This window comes from Clavelina lepadiformis, chromosome 5 (genome assembly GCF_947623445.1).
Source record: "Clavelina lepadiformis chromosome 5, kaClaLepa1.1, whole genome shotgun sequence".
In the NCBI taxonomy this organism is placed as follows: domain Eukaryota; kingdom Metazoa; phylum Chordata; class Ascidiacea; order Aplousobranchia; family Clavelinidae; genus Clavelina; species Clavelina lepadiformis.
This window is the reverse complement of record NC_135244.1, coordinates 13,380,543-13,400,836: the sequence shown is the minus strand read 5'-3', so window position 1 is coordinate 13,400,836 and position 20,294 is coordinate 13,380,543. Positions and strand designations below refer to the sequence as shown.

The window sequence follows — 20,294 nt, the reverse complement described above, 5'->3', positions numbered from 1 at the left end:
TAATTAATATTGAGCAAAAAGATGTCATTGGGTATATGAAAGGATTTTGTATGTCCGACCGAAAAACGTTACCTGAAGGCGATCTTATTTGCGAGATGGCAAACTTACAAGTCTTATTCTCGAAACCCTTTTCCATAGTTTATTTCACACTAACATTTGTTAGGCAAATTCACAAATAGCCCATGCCCTATATTGTACAATTTCGCTGGGTTTGAGCGTATTGTTATGTCATTTACGGCTGGATGACATGATCAAGATCTCTTTAAACATGTCACTTCAAATATTGTTAAACATAAGCTTCCGAAATGATTAAACAAGGTACCTAGACAAAAAGGGGTTCAGATTTATCCGTTAACTTTCTGGACATGAAATGCCACATCATCACACCAAGAATATTTCCGTATACATAAGTATTGAAAAAAGCAATGTTCAAAATTGACATTACAACAACAAAAGTAACGCGGCCAATATTAATGAGTAGTTATATCAGTATAGCAGGCATGTCTGATTAATCGAAAAATCACGAATAAAATACTCAAATAACATGTAATCTCTAGAGTAAAAAAGCTTCCTATTGGTTACCGCAGTACGTTGCAATGGCGAGAGCCATCAAAATCTATTTTTGTTGGTTATTTCAAACAAAGTAAAACAAGAAGCAGAGTCAGTGATATGATCATAGACTAAATACCAGCTTGGTACGAGCCAAACCAATACTAGAGTTGAAGAAAAAATGAAGTAGCGACGCGAAGTGCATAGAAGTAAGGTGAGGTTGTTCACCCGGCAGACACGCAAGGCAGCTCATTGAGCGAAGTTTTTTTGTGTAGAAAGCGAAATAGAACAAAGTGGGAACAAAATAGTTGGAAAGATTAATTTTCCAAGATACTTTAATTTCAACAGGAATGTGTGCAAAGGGTTACCTATTTACACCAGAATATATCGAACTAATGAAGAGTATAAGGTAGCTAAGAAGCGTTAACTTAACAATAAACGGTCTAGGTTAATAAACAACATTATGTACAGATCACTTCACTCAAAGGCGCTGATTTAGATAATGAGCAGTAGGCGATACAATCATGATTACACTGGTTGATTAGACGACGTTAACATTGCAAAATAATTTCCTAAGATTGCTCTATATCAATGGAAGCAGATGGGCAGTGCTTGTAAAGTGCACGTATCCACAGTTTGCAGCAAGTTACACAGGAAGAATCAAAACAGCAAAATAAAACACAAATTATCGCGATGTTTTACCGTTACCGGTCTTTACAAAAACATAAATCAAATTATACTGATTTCTAGGATACTTAACAATGCAGTAAAGCAAGCATACTCTGCAAAGGCGTCAAATGCGTGTAATAACATCTTCCGTAACAGCAGCAGAAACATAGAAGACACGATTACTTATTATGATGCAAACGAAGACGCTAAATGTCGTGTCTAAACGACTGAATTTGAGTAACCACGCGACGATTATTGATCATTGGTTTAAGTCGCTCACACATTCGGTTGTAATTTCTCTCCATTTCGCGTTGGTATTCCTTTTGATCTGCACTTATTAACGTTTTGTTCTTCTTCAGAGCAAGTGAGCAACTACAAAAAAATTAAAACTGTTAACTGTATGCTAATGTTGTGTAATTGCATTTGGTTAATGGTTGCAACGCTTACGCGTAAATGAATCGCTTAAATGACAATCTGAGGTCATTGTACGGGATCCACTGTTTTGAATTATCGGGAACTTCGGCAAGAAAAGTGTTTGCCACTTCCATGGGCCCCTGTAACAACATATAAATGAATCTTAAAAACATGAATGAAATTAGGTTTAGGTTAAATGACATAATGATCACAGACATCGAGTAATATCCTCCCATACCTGGTTGACCGCGGTCAGAACGGCTCCCTGCAAATTGACTTGAAGCATCCTCACATCTGCAGGTTCCAAGCGGACTGCTTTCAGAAGATCACCTGTCTTCTTCTTGACATCTTCACAGGCTGACTCCAATGGACTAAGGACCTTTTCCCATCTAGAAAGTGTTTGATGTCGATATTAAGTGGCCTGTTTACGACTACATTGAAGATGGAACTACTCAAAATGAACGTAAATTTGCTGTAAAGTTTTTACTGTCAAAAATGAAAACGTACCTTTTTATTACACTTATACGTGTCTTGACGTAGGGAAAGGTGTGAGAAACCTGCAGGTAAGTTTTCCGTTTGAATTGTTCCTTCATTTCTCCGTGGCTCTTACCATCTTTTGTGAATGGAGTGGCATAAACGAACTTATCAATGTTGTAGTTTCTGTGTTGCATATTATCCAAGTTAAATTAACACAATATATACGTCAGCTACTAACAAAATAGACTAAACAAACATTTATATTATATTATTCTTACACAACAATATTTCTTTATCTGTGTAAATTCATAAAAGGAAGCCACTACGTAAAGTGACAAGCAAAACCTGTCAAAATAAGATGTCTTTGACTCGTTTTCATAATCATAAAAATAAGGTTCCACGTAGGTGATCTGGATAAATGCTTTATTGGGGTCGAGTGAATCCAGGTCAATTGTGTTCGAATCTTTTATCATTTCGACATATTCTTCACCAAAACATTGTTTGTAGAATGCCTGAAGAAAACACAACGGTTACATGTCAAGCTAAGTTACATATATTTCCATTGCGCAAACTATTACACAGCTCATTGATGTCATGTACTAAAAATAGGCCTACTTCTAATCGGTGTGAAATTTCTGGTAGTTTCGTAATGGCAGGTTCCTTGTAAATAAACTCCTCTCCATTTAAATCACCAAATTTGGGGCCATAAAAGCCAACGCGGAAGTAAGTGCCGAACATCCTCTTCCCGACCTACCAATTTCAACACTAAGTTATGCATTTACTCGATATTATGCACAGAATCGCTACATGACTAGATCTTGCTGCCAACATGCAGTGTTGCCGGAAATAAAAAGAATACTTCACTTGGTGTTATTTTAAAGTGCACTTAACACTAATTTACAATGGAAAAATAAAAATTTGGAAATAAAACAGAGTGCAGTTTGAAGCAAAGTCATTCAAATAGTAACATACAACAAACTTCTAGTCATTAAAATTGAAGCAGATATAAAATTTAAATCTATTGCTGGCAATGTTTTATTGCATGATATAATATATGGGGTCAAAGATTGTTTTGAAGAATATTAGTAACGCGCAGAAAGTGACATCTTTTCATACTCGTAAACACATAAAGTAATGACAAAGATGTTATGGCTTACAGTCCTAAATTTTGTAACACAAATGTGTTTAAATACAAACTAGAATAGAAATAGAAATATAAATCCGTTTGTCATCGTTTGCCTGTTTGGTATATAGTATGCCTACATACCATTGACTGTATATAAGATGCACCCTGTTTCAAATAGCCTAAGCAGAGTGTACTCAAGAAAAAAGTTTTGTAATGAAACATACATAAATCTTTTAAAGTACAAAAACATGATAATGCAGTTACACTTTCTCACAGCTCAGCAATAAAGTACATGAAATAGCAGAAAAACCATAACGAAGTAAAGCATCTTAGCTGTATCCAAAATTGCATGGAATATCACTATACTGTTGGAAGCATCACATTCACACACAAGATATTAGTTTTTATGTTCTGTTTGATACAGAGTGCATTTTATAAGATGCCGAATACAAACTCGTGCTACGTACTTGGTCTAGAAGACTTTGACATTAGTATGTAACCTAATAGTTAATTAACCTCATCTGATTCGTCATCCATACTACAACACTACACTTCTTTGTTTATACAAAAACGCTTTCAGTGAAATAGCCTGTGCACAATTGTACGGGATGCAACATAAAAATAGAATAAATTTAAAAGATTACCTATAAATTACATACCACATATAGCTAAATTAATAAGGAAACCCACTTACCAAATAGAATGTGATGTGCAGGATTGCAGAAATGATTATGCAAAAATAAATTAAAAATCATGCAAACAAACTACTGATGAACAAAACCAATGCTCAAGTAATCGTGATTGTAAATTCTTTCAGGTGGAATTTATACGGTTTACAGCTGAAATGTGTTATTTCACACAAACAGCGCTACCATAATTCATTTAAAAAACAACAGGCTTATGATATCATCATGTATTCAAGTGTGTCAAGACTAATATGTTCTTCCACTACAGCTAAATTAAAACAACTCATCTATGTGAAGTAGAATACAGTAAATAAATAACAACAATGCTATGATTTGTAAAGATTGAACGAGATAAAAACAAAACAGTAACAATTACACGTACCTCCCAGCCACCAAATGAACTCTGCAAAGTGAATTTGAGAAAAGAAATATAATAAACAAAAAGATGTCTAAAATAATGACAAAAATGATCATGATTTGTTGGTTTATTTTTATTATTTATAATATTTCGCTAAGCTTCAATAAGGAACTACGGTACTGTGAAACTTGACTTTCATGAATGTTATTTTCTGAATTTATATATTATATTAACTTTTACGAAGACAATAAGCACATTATGTCATATAACTAAATTATAAAAGATTTCATTTCTTGAGGAGGGCAGTAAGGCAGCATTCCAAAAAAGTCTCGTTTTTTTCTAAAAAGAACCGAATATCTGTGCCAAATACCTTTTGCTGCGTGTTTGGTCGGTACCATTACATGGTAGCGGTAATAATAAAAACATATTTTTGATGCCTTCTTTACGCAATTAAAGCAGACAACTTTCAAGAAAATTTATTGACAGGAAACTTATTTTTGTCTAATGACGAAGATCACAAAACATAATAAAAGCCCTAATCATCGTTTCTTTTGAAATTTAAATATTTCAAACGTATGAGCCGTTATCCCGTTTGCAGTAAGTCAGAGTTTGATGTGTTAGACTACAACTTAACAGTGTGTTAGTCAATTATTTTTATGGTGTGTCAGATGTACACGAAAAGTGCAAGGCTGGCGCAAGTGAATCTCTTTAATAAAATGTGAAAAGCGCTGGTTATCAACTTACCATGAGTTACTCTGGCAGAAACAGCTGCTCACCTCTGTTTATTGCAAAGGTAATAAACAAACAACAGTGCAATAATAAATAGGAGGTTGTGTGTGCGTGTGTTAAAGACCAGTAGTCAAACATGAAAAATACTAATTTTTCTTTGACGCGGTAACACAAAAATAAATATTTTGTGAAAAAAAGCATCACATAAAATCATGCAGACCACTGCTAAACTCAACAGACATTCACACATTGAAAGCCAAGTTTTGTTTTGGTGAAATGACCAAGTCTAACATAGTGAATGACATTGGTGCAGACTTCATGCAATGTAGGATCAACTAAAGTTTCCCAAAACTTTACAAAATACATGTCCATCACAACATGCGTTTTGAGAACAACTTTATCAAAAAGTATCCGAAAAACACTTTTTCAAAGTATTTTACATTCAAGTAGTTTCCACTGCTTTACTAAACAAAATTCACTGTATAGAGTTTTGTCACAAACCTGGCTACTAATCTTGGTAAAACATTCCTGTAGTTTTCCATGAATATTTGCCAGCTTCTTGTAATCTCTGTTGTGATGGTAAATGGGAACAAGTACTTTGTATATCATGTCAACCACTTCATGTAAGCCAGCCTGACAAGGATAGTATAAATTCTATTAGTCGTCAAAGATCATAGTATATTCTATTATTCTTATGTCGTTTATTGTAGATGATTCAATGGCAATTGAAGTATTTTACAGAATCAACAACATGTTTCATATCAACCAACCAACCAACCAACCAATGACATGATGATAAATTAATCAATTATTTACCCAAAGTTTTTCTTTGGCATTACCGAGATTTGTATAAAAATAACAGCAGCAAAAAAATTAAATCAACAATGTATTAATTAGCTTTACTATTTTGATTATAAATATCAAAAAGCGCTTACTATACTAAAAGTTTGGACAGCCTGTTCCAATATGGCTGTTAAGCCGGCTGTTGAAAAATACTTCTCTGTACAAACTGCATCAGTGTTAGGTGAAACGATGTCATCAGAGACTGCACTTTCTTCAAGTATGTTGATGCTAATGTCCTACAAAATCAAGTGTAATATTTGTCGCGTCACGCAACAAGACTGCTTACAACTAGATTTATTTCGTAAATGCTCAAGGGCCTTCTGTCCTTCAAACATGTGCGCTCTTTACATAGAAAGGAATCTCGTCCCCATAAGAATCTCATCCACACAACACCATGAACAGATTATAGTAAGCTCAACATAAACAGATAATACTGTACTATAATAAAGATAGTGTGTTCGTAGAAAAACGCCAATGCTAAAACGTCAAAGCAAAAGGCTTTAAGACAAGGTACCTGGAGAACAACACATCCAATTGGCAGGTGGTCAGAATGCTCAATCATGGAGAGGTATTCAGCAACTAGACCAGCACAGTGAAGTAGACACATACCCGCCTCTGCTTGATGCTTTCTCTATCAAAGACATTTTGTATCATCGTATGAACAATATTGGTGAAATGCGACATAAACAACTAAATAAAACAATTCTTCCATCTACCACCAAATACGGTCGAAAGTTATCAAATGTTTAACAAAACACTTGAAAAATGAAGTCAAGAAAGACACAAATCGAGTATCTACAAGAATATAATGCATATACACTACACAGTTGGCATTTTAGAGAAGAATTTTTACTGATGGCCATTTTGTGCTCAACTCATAACGAGTTGTCATAGTCATACAGAAAGATGTTTGAAGAAAATTTACCTCCGAATGCTGCCTGGCCATATTCTGTAACCATGTAAGCCTCAAATCAGGAGAGGTTTGGTATCCCTTTGCAATCCTGTACATCAGGTCGATAAGCATCTCTGGATCTTCCTGATGCTCTTTCATCTTCACTGTGTCAGAGAGGATCATATGCAAGTTGAAAACAAGGTCACGAACCTAAACGAAAATATGTAAGGTAATAAGTAAATACTTTTGCATACCAGGTTTGTTTTATTAATATTGTGAGACCATTGCGACTTCTTCCTATAAAGAACGATATTGTTTTCGTTAAATTCACAAACCTAAACAAAATCCAGCAGCACTCATACCAGAAAAACTGTGCTAAAACCCACAGAATTTGACCAGAATGAATGCGAAGATCCAAAAAATGTACTAACATAGCAACCACATGTTAAAGTGTAGTTGATACAGAAACAATATGCATGTGCTTGAATGTGCGACGGAATATTACAATATTCAATAACATGATGGAAAGGTATTTTTACTAAAGTATGTCATAACCAAATCACAAACCTGTTCTGGAAATGATGTTCCTTCTAATTCAGAGTCAATTTCAGCATAAGAAAGAATTGTTTTCAGTGACCGTCTCAAAAACTCTTCATCAAAATCATGTGACACTCCAACCAGCGAAGACATAGACATAGTCACTTGCATTTTCACACGAGCAAAGTTCTTTGAAATGGTAAAAATTGTCAAAAAGTCTAGTCACAATAACATACACAGAATAGCCAACATCTAGATGCAATTTTGCAAAGGTTACTGAAATATTGAAATTAATAATCTTGTATTATACCAGAAAAATATTGAACTGCAGTATATAAGCCTGATGAAAAACAATATTATATTTAGATGCAATGTTTAGGTATTTGAGTTGAACAAACTAAGCATGCGTGGATATCTAAACATAAATCCAATACACAAGTAATGAATATGTTACTCACATTTCCAATGGAGAAGTTATGTCTCATGAGAAGGTAGAGTGATGCTGATGCTTGCCGCCTTATTTCAGCAATATTGCTTGTGCATTTCTCAAGAAGACGAAGAGATAAATCAGCACATTGCTCAGTTTCCTCTTCAAAAAGTAATTCCGGAAACTGCGGAAAAGAATAACCAACAGATTTCACTATGATGTTGCTGGGCCAAAAATCACACAAAAAGTAATTTTGACAACAACGGCAAAACAATATTGATTACATCTGTCGTAGAAAAGTAACATACTTTCGCCACTATGGAGCGCTGGACAGCAAAGGAATGTTCGAGAACAGACACAGACTGTCGCTTGGAGAAGATGTGGAGCAATACTCTTAAAGAACAGGATATAATTTGAGATATGCTGTTTCCAACTTCTCCCATTTCTGTTGCAGTTTCTATAATCAGCTCCAATGTGTCCAGTACAATCATGGAGACCTCTGTTTGACAGAATAAACAAGGTGTGTAACAAACAATAACAAATTCTCAAAATTTAGTCAATTTTTCATCTCAATATTATTCTTTTATGCTACAAAATATTGAATTTACCTGCTGACATATTTCTAGCAGTCGCAGAGTCTTCAGCAAGCTGCCTTAGTCGTTCACCATGCTTCACCTGTTTCCATTCTGTTTTGTCTTTTCTCCATCGTAAGACTTCCTTTGCTCCAGCACCGCCAATTGTTGCTGATTTTTCTAAAGAAACGCATCAATTTGTTGCCATAATCTTTAGAATAAAAATACAAGAATGATTTGGCTGTAAGTATCACGAAGAAATCTACAATGTTTTCATCACCACAAACCTCCCCTTCTCCTCATTAGCATTTCACGTCGTGCGGACGATTCTCCAAGGATTGCGTCCTGAAGTCTGCTTTTGTTATCCTTGGCACGGTGACCTCGATTCAGGGATGTACGGATTTGCTCGTTACGTTGCAAGCTGGCTTCGGGCTGATTTGATAAATAGATGAAGAAAACATGATGATTATGTCAAATTTATTATTAAAAAAAATGAACTCTGTTTTTACTTTTGAGCCAAATTCAAAGCAGGAAGTTGTGATATATAGAAGATCCAGCATGAAAATCATTTGACTAGGTGGGGCAGCAATCCACCACGCCTTCAACATGCTGCATTCGGTATTTTTCAAAAGCCACAAAAAACAAATGAGAAGATTTCTTGTAGATTCAACTCCCATTTCCTGAAAACAAAAAAGCTGTCAGCGGGATACAACATGTTTTATTATCCACTGAGTCATGTACTTGCGGTACCTGTGTGTGGTTATAAAATAACAAAAGCATGTTGCAGCGTTCACACAAAAAAGTAACAGTACATTTGCAGCTAATCATTTGTCTGTACTTACAAAGCTTTGACCATTAGCCATGTTGGCATTTTGAACAGGACCGGCTATAGCAGAAGCAAGTTGAGAATTGATCATTCCATCTTCAGTGACAGGGAGTGTGGAAGACTTCTCAAGTTCAGAAAATGTATGAGCAAAGGGCAAGGCTCGAATAGTAAGAGAAAGCAGAGGCAAGTACAGTGAAGAAACAGTCTTTTTGATCTGAGCAAAACAATGTCTCTGCGTAAAGTTTTGTTTCTACAGAATAGTACCACTACTGTTTACAGTACTGAACAAAAGCTGAGCTGGCTTGTAAGTGCCAAAAAACACATACCTCTGGGTTTTTGTTAATTCTAGAATCAGAGTCATGGCTTGCCATAAGATTTCTTATGGTGGTCAGGGAATATAATATGACTTTATCCATTGATGGCTGACCTTGATCCGCCAAGTCAAAGCATAACCTACATTGCAAAACCTTTTAGAGTTGATTTTGTCAAATTTATATCAAAAAGTATTCCAAACATTTGACGAATGTTTAAGTTGTCTTCACATACCAATCATTCCATTAGGTTGCAAATAAAGTTGCAACAAATGCACTTAATGTGCTTAGTTAGTGCCCTAATGCAGGAAACATTTCTTTATTCATATATGGGATATGGCCTGACACGATTTTGACATCCTTTCGTTTTTTCTCAAAGCATGATAATGTAAAACGCAATTTGGTCAAAGCAAATATAAGTATCCGGTATCAAAATAGACACAGAAATAGACACTTACCATAAGACACTGAAATTGCAAACTTACAAGATACAAAGGCCCATAGCTGAAGAAACACATTAACTTACATAAGCATTGCATAAATTCAGGATTCTTGATGATTTGTTAATTTTAGGGATAATGTCACTCATGGAAATTATTGTTTGGAAAAGTGTTTTAGATCCTATTGATAAACTACATTTGACAAAAATCCTTGCAGCATTAAGGATTCATCTGTTAAATAACTGCCAACTTTCAATGATGCGTAGTAACTGTATTTCACATTACCATGTATTGTGGAAAAACAAAAGTTTATCTAAAACAGGTTAACTTGTACGTGAGTAAAAAAATTATTCCCGCGCTAGCAGACTTAATCGCAACCCTATGGTTATCAAACAGTCTATTACAGAAGGTTATGTAAAAGTTAGCAGGCCGCTTAACTACAGAGACATAATAATTGCAAAAAAGTTATGCATAAAACAATAACATTTTAAATTAAAGGCAGTAAAACTATGTTTAATGAGAGTAAAAGTTTGCAAACCTCAAGTCAGAAATCAGTAATCCAGTGAGATAATGTTGTCTCATAAAGCGATCATTAAGATTATATTGACTGGGCACACTTGCCAACACAACTGAGACAAATCTTTGTAAGTTAAAAACAAACAATTTAAGTTCACAAAATACTTTCAATGTATCAACTACATCAAACTCATGAGAAACTACTTACGATGTGGTAGAGCTGACACTGGGAGTAGGGGATGAAGGCAGAGGTTTTGCAAACGGCAAATTGAGAGTGACATAATGCTCGTGGCTGCAAACAATGCGAAGAACTGCTGTTCGTAGAGTAAGTAGAGCAGATGGGGAGGTGGTTAGTAATGATGACATTTTGTCATTCAGCTAAAAATTCCAAATAAAAATCGAATAGTTAGATATCAATGCATAAAGATATGGTATGCTGACAAGTGATCCGATCTAGTAAGGTATTGTGGTGTCATGAAAGAAAATCTTCAGCAAGTAAAACCAACCTGCTGACAATAAATTTGCAACAACTGAAACACAAATCCCCGGTCCATAATGGAAATAAGGTCATTGAAGAAAAACCCAAGGTTACAGTTGAGACGTTCAGCAAAGTCATAATCCTGTCACAAATATTTTTAAATGTTTCAAGTATGCCAACTTTTTATTTTGAAATTATTTTCCAGGATTTCACAGTAAATTATCAATAAACAAGCTAATATCTACCCTGTTATGTCGATTTGCAACTTCCATAGAAATGAGCTTGACAAGTCTGGTTAAATCATCCAAATATTGCGAAGGAAATCTCTGAGGTCGAGGAGCACTTATCAATCCTGTTTGTTGAAGATGCTGGAGCATGCTCTTCGAAATGAGTTCAAACAGAAACCAGGAAGTTGACAACGCCATCTCCTGCAGAAATAATCGTTCGTTTAATTTGAAAATATGCACATAAGAATAAAATTTTACCTGACCATTTAAAATAAATTCAAATCATTAGGTAAAAAATGTGGGATGATGAAAAACCTTGACATTTCCAGAAGAAACCACAAAGAGCAAGACAACTTCCTCGTGAAAAATTTTGTATGAAACCGATCTCACTCCTGTGGAGTCTGATGAGTGTCGCACTGCTTGCTCCATCAGAGATGAACGAGTTGCAGAGTGACGAATGAAGCTCCGGTCAGAAGAATTTACAGTCATGTCTAAAAAACCAAACATGTATCTTAATTGTGCTTCAGATACAACAGCCTGATTGCATGCTTTTGTGATTCCCACGACATTACGTTCATAAGGGAGTTATGCTCACATGCAACTTCCTAAATAAATGGTCACTGCTACATTATTACTGGTAGATGACCCCAGCATTGTAGCATTAGTAAAGCGGGCCATCTTTATAAAGCGAGGAAACCACATCCTGTCCTGTAAATTACTGTATAGTGTATCAATGTTAAAACATGTGAACCTGTTTAGCAAAAAAGCCGGTAAATTTTAGGTCACCAACACAAAGTCCTTAAAAATATTAAAAAGCCAGTAAATTTTAGGTCACTGATTCAACGTCCTTAAAAATTTGTTTTCGTCAAGGTTAAGCTTGCCAGGAAAAAAGCAAAACAAACGCAAAAACGAAAACACTATACACAAAACAAATAACTTCAACATAATACAATCCTTAAAGTACTACAAAAACTTAAGAAATGCACAACTGGTTGAAGATATTACGCTAATTTCTCTACTAAGGAACAAGCTGCTAATTTGACAAAACGTCTGCATAATTTTTCTTTTGTTTTGACTCTAATGTTTTTTCGAAGGAACCTGCATTTAATTTCTCTGAGTGCAATAGAATATGGACACAATTGCGTGTGGATGCAAGAGCAATTTTTCAGCCACTGATTTCAACAAACCATACAGAAAAACAAAGTGTTGAAATATGTAAATGTACCATCATCCTGATAACAATTAGCAAGAGAAAAACTAAATTTTATGTCATTTTTTATGCAATACATTATTATTACATGGTATTGCCCCATAGACCAATACCAATGAAAAATAAATTTGCTCATATACTGTATGTTGGTTATGTTTTTCTGCCCGAAAATCTGTTTAAATTAAAGACTATGTAATGCTGGCTCTCACCTTCATCTGTTGCAAAAGCTTCATCAGGTGAGATGACCGCAGATAAATCTGGGTTGCTGCTGCTGATTTGAAAAGTGGCCTTACTCACAGATGGCCTTGTTCGCTTATCTGACCTGTACATTTTGTGAGATTAGCAATTAGCACTTGAAAATTCAGAAGTTTGAACATCATGCATACAGGCACTTTCTTATAATACACCCCAATCTTTGTTATAATACAGTTGGTTCACTGTTTACAACTGTTTTTTCTGTTAAACTTCATACACTATCCAAACCAAACTAGTCATTTCTATGACATCTTTTGCAGTCAAAAAGATGAAAATCGCACATAAATACCGCACAATAAATAAAATTAAAAATTTATCACTAGCAGTATGCCATAGCATTCAAATAAAACAAAATTCATACCTAGTCATGGTAGCAAAATGTGAACCCTTCTGTACTCCAACAGCGTTATCAATGTTATTGTTTACATTGGAGTCATGTAATGCAATAGAAAACAAGTGACAAGAGAAAGTGGCAAGGTGAGTGTTGCGTTGATGAGAATCGGTGTGAAAATCTCTGTCCTGGTGAAGCCGAAATGCAATAAATGCAATGGCTTCAAAGCAATATTGTCCCATGTTTACTGCAGAGAAACGAAGGATCACAACTCAGATGTGTGTAAACTTTGACACCTACGCTAACTAATGTGCTAACAGATATTGTAGCTCAAAAGTCAAAACAATTACGTTTAAAGGAAATAGAATGTTAGCTGCTAGGGTAAAACTAGTGAAATACTTTGCAACACAATTCTAATGCCCAGTACGCAAACACTTTTTACCATCAATGACTCATTTCCTGTATAAAGTTATCCAATGCAAACATCTTTTCATACCTGCTTGGCCACCAATAACTGGCGGATGAATGAGCATTGAAACAAGCTTGGAAAGAATCACGTAAAGAGATTTAACTAATGCTTTCATGCTACCATCTTTGGCAAGAAGAATCATCGATTTCCGAAGACTTTCTTCCAAGTCATTCACCACACTGCCATCTGGTAATTTCATATTGATCACCCTAAAAAACAAAAGATTAATGGCACAAATGCCACAAATAGTATACAAAGATAACACCCTAAGATAACTGTAAGGTAATCACATCAACTATAGACAAGTGAAATATGTATGTATAATTGTATAGTACGTTTAATAAAGGCTCACAAGACAATGTTATTACCCATTAATAGTGTGTTGTTCTAATAAATCCAAAAGATTGAAGAATTTTTCAAGTGGCCGATCAAGCATATGAATGCTTGAAACAGTATGAATGGACACACTGCACACAAAGGAAAATATATCACAAGGAAGTATACCCAACAACTTAGTAGATACGTTCACGAGAAAGAATATTCAAATTACAAAATACGCAATGAACCACATGTTTGGTATATCCGATATCGCAATCAGAGGCAAAATGCCATACTTAAATACAGGACGACGCCCATCAATCCACTTAACACCAGCCAACTGAAATTCTGTTGTGTGCAAGGAATAATGCGAAGGAAGTTTTTCTGCTGCAACAGGCAGTGACATATCACCAACATTTAGGCGGCCATTTTGCAGAAGTGGCACCCACTAAATTTAACAATCAGTTTTAGAGCCAAGTTAAAGCGCAAATTACTGCATATCCTTGTTGGTGTACTAAAGTAACAGTTCACCAACAATATACTATTCTTGTCTGAAATTCAAACAAAATATTAAGCATAGCCTACAGTATATCCAACTGGAGTTTCAATTGGTGTGATATCTTGTTTCTTCTGACAGCTGATGTGAAAAAATGAAAACAGAAGATGATGCCTGGATGTGAGCTTTGCAGGAAGCTGAACCTTAACTTCCTCATAGAAATCCGGACTCCTGGACATCGAAATAGGAAAATTCTCATTAAATATATTCACGCAAGTCCATCCTGCAATGTGGCCAATTCATGACATTTCTGTAACTAAATAACACAAGTTGAATCAGTTAAAGAGTAAGACTGCATACTTGTTGTGATAAGTAACAGCGGTATATGCCTCAGACAAAAACTCTGGTGCATTTGACTTCCCGTATATGGCAAGAAGGGCACTGGCTGGATCTTCTGATTCTAAAAGTTGAACCTTGACAGTGATATTTCGAGAGTGGCCAGGTCTGTAAAGCATAATATAATCGAGTGTATTATTTTTCATGTACAGTGCAAGTCCAGTAACTTGAATTTCAAGCCACTCATTAAAAAAACGAGTAATCCAAAGCTAATAAAATTAATAGTCCTTGTTATTATGCAGCATATTAAGCATTTTGCCAATCAAAAGAACTCTTTACCAAATTCTGCCATAAGGAAAGTTGGGTTATGTCCTAGCCACTACATAGCAAAGACTAAAAAGTAATTCATTAGGTATAATACTGAATTCAAGAATGTTTGAAAGCTTTCTTATATAAACATTTTTAATAAATACCTGTGTGGCCTGTGTTTTTATACTCCTATGAACAGTGAACACAAATATTATTGCATAAAACCAATGTGGAGAAATGCAGGAGGCAGGATGTCATTACGTTTATAAAATAAAATGATTAGACCTGACATATAATGACAGCTCTTGTAGAACATGTAGAATACGCATTGCTGTATACAGTAACAGCATACTTAGTATGTCACCATACATAGGCAGTAACCTGTTGGTGAGATTGATAGTTTGCGGATAGATGTAAAGTAAGTTGTGGTAGGTTACATTGGGAATCTTGACATCATGAGAAGGAAATTCCTTTACTTCTCGTGCAGGTCTGCCTCTTTGGTCAGGATAGGGTTTGACCTTGACACAAAATTTCAAAGGTTTTCAGAAGACATTTACAATAATGGCTACTGGTTGTCAATGAAACGATAAATACCTTGTGAAGGTCTGGGGTGATGCAATATGGGAAATTTGAGGGACATGGTGACACATCTATTTTCATTTTACCGGGAATGCATTTCAGACGTTTCAAAATGTTGCTTGGCCTCTTAAGATCCATGAGAAATTTGAACAAATCCTCATCTTTTAGTCTTTCACTCTCCTGCAAAATATTCCACAATCATTGGCATTGTTGCACAAACACCTCACAGTAGAATGAAATATATGGCTAACATCACACGACAGTCTGTATTGACCTGCTTGAAAAAGCTTGATACTGTGAGCGTGACTGGCTTAAATGATGATAGCATGTTCAGCTCAGCTTCACTTAAGCTGCATCGACGAGCAAAAGTGTTGTTCTTATATTGTAAATCTAATGACGAACTCGATGCATTTCTTGCTATTTCATCTAAAGCATAAAAAATATACATATGAGAATTTAATAGAATTTTATTCAACAAAAAAGAATAAACGTGAAGTAAATTAAAAGCATTTGTACATAAACACTGACCAGCATTTTGTGCATTAGATGTAGTTTCCTCCATGGGGCGTAGATTCTTTGCACTGTTGACTATGTTCATTAAATGGATAGCCGTCCAAGCAAAGGGCATTCTATAACGACCGAGCCTTTCACAAAACCACCTGTAAACAAAATGAGAGGGCTTTAACACATTTCAAAATACTTTGTGGTCTTTGTAACAAAACATAAAATTGCAAATTTTTCCCAAAAACGCTTTTTACTTAGCGTTTTGCTTGGCTTTGTCTTGCATTTTCTCTGTCGCATCTTTCATGTATGGTTCTGCGCATTCTGTAACATCACCTTGCTGAAGAACCTAGTAGTAAATGGACGAATATATATCATGCAACTCATTGCAATACACATACAAGTTTAGCCAGCTACAACATCATATTTGAAAAAAGTTGTACCTTTTCCAATTTAATGACTATAAATATATCATGTGAAGGGTAGGTAACCGAAAATATTCCCGTTCGGGCAAGACTTGATATGCTTGAATGTGAGCCCTTTATAGATGAAAACATTATTACAACCAACACGTATGCTACAAACAGAAATAATCATTTTATGATTGTAAATAAATGAATTTCTCTAACCAAACTAATTTCAATACAAACATAAACAAAACACATAATACCTCAGATTTCGTCATTTTTCTTACGGATTCAGAATTTAAATCAAAATGAAAATTTTCTGATATCTTTTTCTTCAGTTTAGTGTCATACAGTGCAATGGTGGCATATATCGGTTCAACCTCCATTTCAAGTCTAAAGATGATAACAAAGCATACCAGTTATACACTTACGTGTAAAAAATAATATAAAGAGTACAAGTAAAAGTATATCACTTAAGTACAATTGACCATTTCATATAGAACAGTTGCAAACTTTACTCACTCGAGACTGAGGCATTTGACCAGCAATCGATGACCAAAGTGTTCTGTTGGCGGAGGTGGCAGTGTAAGTTGTTCTATGGGAAATTCATTATCTTCAAAAGTTCCTGCTATCGGAGCCATATTTTCCGTGCCATCTTGATATGGGCTGGGATTAAACAAACTGAAGAGCTTGGGGTAACGACCCTGTGCACGCAGCTTTGTGTTGCTATCATCAACTTCATCCTGAAAAGACACAATTAGCAAAAAAATAAAAAATTATATAATTATCTACGACAAAGGAAACAATTTCTGCCATAAGATAACACATTGTTTCCAAGGAAATTACCTGTGGAACAAATTGCAATATTGAGTCAATCACTGCATCGGCTTGTGATGTCTTCAAGTCAATGACACTTGATGCCCAACTGCCTCTCGATCTTGCATTACTTGGTATGTTCTCTGGTGTCAACTGAAAACCATTAAATATACAAATACTGTATTTTGGGTAAAAAAGTATTCCAGTAATTTTACAAGACAAATTCAAAATAAGAAAGCGATCAAATGCATATGTAATGACTGCAATGGACAAAAACTAGGTACCATTACAGGGTTGGCGACAGATTTTTGGCATTTAAAGAAATCTTTGAATATATTAGGACAAACTTTGACACAGTCGTGGAGTGATTAAGTGAAAACATCATTGTTTAACAATCTATTTTTAATTGTAGTATTAACTTGTACATTCTGTTGTCTGCAACTTAGTTACAACTCTTAAAGCAAAAAAATTGCCAGCTTAATTCCTGATGCAGATTATATCAGATTGCACTACACAAGTAGCTTCATATGTCCGTGAATATATTAGGTAAGCTACATACCTTATTTTTACACACAATTCTTTTAGCATTGTACTTGCTCTTTAAAAAAACCTTAATTTAAATTCAATTCCACCTCATCCGGGGTGCTTTCTTGCTCATCTCCCTCATAAACTTGCTTGGGAAGTTCTTTTTCCCAATCTGCAGGCTTTTCAACACCTGTTTTCCCAGCACCATACATGGAATAATTTCGTTTTACAACGGCATAATCTTGTGTGAATGATCTGTGAAGGACAAAAGGTTGAAGTTAATACAACACCAAAACTAACATCAGAGTTAAACACAAAATAAGCAAAAACAATAATTAGTATTTCACATGTCATCCATTTCTATTGCACTCTTACCTGATGCAACATTTCATATGGCAAGGTAGGTCAACTTCATCCTTAGGAACAGCTGGGTGCAGTGTCCTATACTCCCTTTCTTGGTCCACTAACTAAATTTGCATATTAAAGAAATATGAGAACGAGACAATGACCATCATGTCAATTGTCAACAATGTACACAATCATAACAAGGTCAAACCACCTGTGAATGCAAGTTACTTTTACCCAAGGCTTTTACAGATCCGGAACAGGTTCTAAAAAATAAAAATAAACAGCACCCATGCAATACCTGTATATCATCAAAAGGAAATTCCGCAAGGTATTTGATAGACTCATCTTCTGATGCAACAGCTTCTAATTGACTTTCAATCTCTTGTTCGAGATCTAGTGGAGCAACTATGTCATCCCATGGGTTCTAAATTCAAAAAAACGCTCACTAGTAATAAAGGTTCGGCAAAAAAACACTACTATTATATCAAACCAGTCTATAATACGATATATACCAATGATGAGGTGAATCCTTGATCTGTGAGTGACGCGTGTGAAGAGACAGAATCTAGAAATTGAGACGGAATTCGCCTTCTTCCCTGCCCACCATGCACGCCACTACTAAATGATCAATATAAATATGCTAACGATCATACGAAAGTAAAGGCCGTAATAAGACCACAGGTTCATTCTATTATAATACAGTCAATATTTTTAAATTTTGTAACCCACCCTCATAGAATTTTTTTTATGTTTTAGTATGTTAGAGCCATAGGTATGTGATGAAGACTGGCTTTCATTCCATCGAAATCCATCAAGTAGCTTTCGAGATATCGCTACTTATATTTTAGCCACTAGAGGCGCTGTTTTTGTAAACTTATTAGTAAAATTGCATAAACCTTTTGTTTTTGAGAGTATACAAATAAACAAAATATGTATTCCTATAGTTTTTTACGCAAGGATTTCAAAAATCCAGTTCTTTCCAGTTTAACTGAGTGTCGATGAGAACACAAAACTTTTTTTGAAAGACTTGTTTTAAGGCCTTACTTTCTATGAAACGGATGAGAAAACTTTTGACATTTGACTCTTTCCAGAGCGTACATAACAAATACAGAAATACGTTGTTATGTACCAGCTCTGTCTAAAACTTAATTAGTTTTAAATGATTATCTAAAGTGTAGTATTTACGTTAAGTTATGTATACATTAATACGCTGCCTACGATAATTTTGGATGTAAACAACTTCAAATTAGAATGCTTTAAGTTTACAAAATTTTTGAAATTGTGTGCTAAAATCACCCCGGTGTGATCATACAAAATCTTTGTCTTGTTTTTTTTTATTATATGTACAACGGCATGATTGTGAAAGAGTTTGGCATGCATGTTGAAGGTCTGTAACCTGCAACTGCCATACTTTCCATTATCGATGGCAATCATTTAAATACACGAAAAGTACAATATTCCCTGTTTGGCATAACCTTTTTATGGACAAATGTATATTCACCGTAATTTTATGCTTCCATGACGAGAACCTGTTTCAGAACCGAGATCAATTGCTGATGAAAATCCACTTAAAATATCAGATATTTCCGACGACATCACTGATGTAGCAACTTGCAACCATTATTAATGAAACAAACAACACATTTTACATTTCCTAAGCATGTACCTGCCTTTTTCACCAAAACATATCTAAACACAAACAAGCCACATTACAATAACTTGGCCGCTTTTATTAACAACATATCATTAAATAACACTAAGTTGAGTTTTTTAGTCAAGTCCATTCATTACATAAGCATAAAGTCAATTAGTCATATAGTTAATTATAAATTACCTAAAAGGAAGTTCTGGTCTAGTGCAGAAGTGCACAACCAAATAATGTCACAATTTGAATAGCTGGGGTGTAGTGTACAAATGTATCCTGTAGTTGTGCACTTCTGAACTAGAACCGAAAGTTCAATCAAGTCAAAGTGAAAGCAAAATTACCACTTATTGTCAACTAGAAATAGGCTATATCACGAGACCTTTTGCCGATTTTAAATAACTGAATACAATAATAACAAAATCATAACGTAAACTAAATATCAACTCTTTGTGAAGCAGCTCCCATCAAACCTTGCCTCCCTTTTTTCCAGTGGTGTTTAAAGTAACTAAAGAATTTACTGAAGTCTATAGGAGTATTGTTATTCCCAAACAAATTTACCAAACAAACTACTAGTAGAAGTATTGCTGCTCAAAACCTCTCAAGGATGAGGTAGAAAGTGGATTATTTTAAACTTCTCAAGTTAGTTACTCAGTTATCAATCTAAAGTATGAG

The 20,294-nt window shown here is 35.0% G+C and overlaps 1 protein-coding gene across 5 annotated transcripts; it reads right to left on the bottom strand.

The window, feature by feature from the left end:
- Window positions 1-393: 393 nt before the first annotated feature.
- Window positions 394-19,662, bottom strand: LOC143460901 (dedicator of cytokinesis protein 7-like). 5 transcript variants are annotated; one of them, XM_076958577.1, is made up of 45 exons: window positions 19,479-19,662; window positions 18,490-18,595; window positions 18,276-18,401; window positions 18,005-18,096; window positions 17,737-17,884; window positions 17,135-17,257; window positions 16,811-17,031; window positions 16,552-16,681; window positions 16,325-16,420; window positions 16,139-16,230; window positions 15,909-16,039; window positions 15,655-15,806; window positions 15,396-15,560; window positions 15,183-15,319; window positions 14,517-14,660; window positions 14,246-14,387; window positions 13,957-14,108; window positions 13,711-13,809; window positions 13,370-13,551; window positions 12,904-13,120; window positions 12,497-12,609; window positions 11,393-11,568; window positions 11,096-11,278; window positions 10,879-10,992; window positions 10,581-10,750; window positions 10,395-10,496; window positions 9,432-9,558; window positions 9,122-9,319; window positions 8,789-8,959; window positions 8,567-8,711; window positions 8,316-8,459; window positions 8,016-8,206; window positions 7,739-7,891; window positions 7,311-7,469; window positions 6,777-6,953; window positions 6,366-6,482; window positions 5,944-6,087; window positions 5,510-5,641; window positions 4,304-4,324; window positions 2,725-2,859; window positions 2,455-2,621; window positions 2,140-2,292; window positions 1,871-2,021; window positions 1,666-1,772; window positions 394-1,590 (listed from the first exon to the last, which is right to left on the bottom strand). In XM_076958577.1, exons 1-45 carry the CDS (start codon window positions 19,571-19,573, stop codon window positions 1,425-1,427), a joined length of 6,366 nt encoding a protein of 2,121 aa, XP_076814692.1. In that variant the 5' UTR covers window positions 19,574-19,662; the 3' UTR covers window positions 394-1,424. The 5 variants fall into 5 exon arrangements, with proteins under 5 accessions (XP_076814692.1, XP_076814694.1, XP_076814693.1 ...); XM_076958579.1 differs by having other exon boundaries at window positions 2,725-2,850; XM_076958578.1 differs by having other exon boundaries at window positions 18,490-18,592.
- Between the last annotated feature and the right edge of the window lie 632 nt (window positions 19,663-20,294).

Excerpts from the sequence above, each read along its gene's own strand:
- LOC143460901 (XM_076958577.1), bottom strand. The coding sequence starts at position 19,573 with ATGTCGTCGGAAATATCTGATATTTTAAGTGGATTTTCATCAGCAATT. Across the intron at positions 16,682-16,810 it reads GTCAAATGCCTCAGTCTCGA|ACTTGAAATGGAGGTTGAAC; the intron begins GTGAGTAAAGTT and ends TATCATCTTTAG. Across the intron at positions 16,421-16,551 it reads GAAAAATGACGAAATCTGAG|GGCTCACATTCAAGCATATC; the intron begins GTATTATGTGTT and ends TCATCTATAAAG.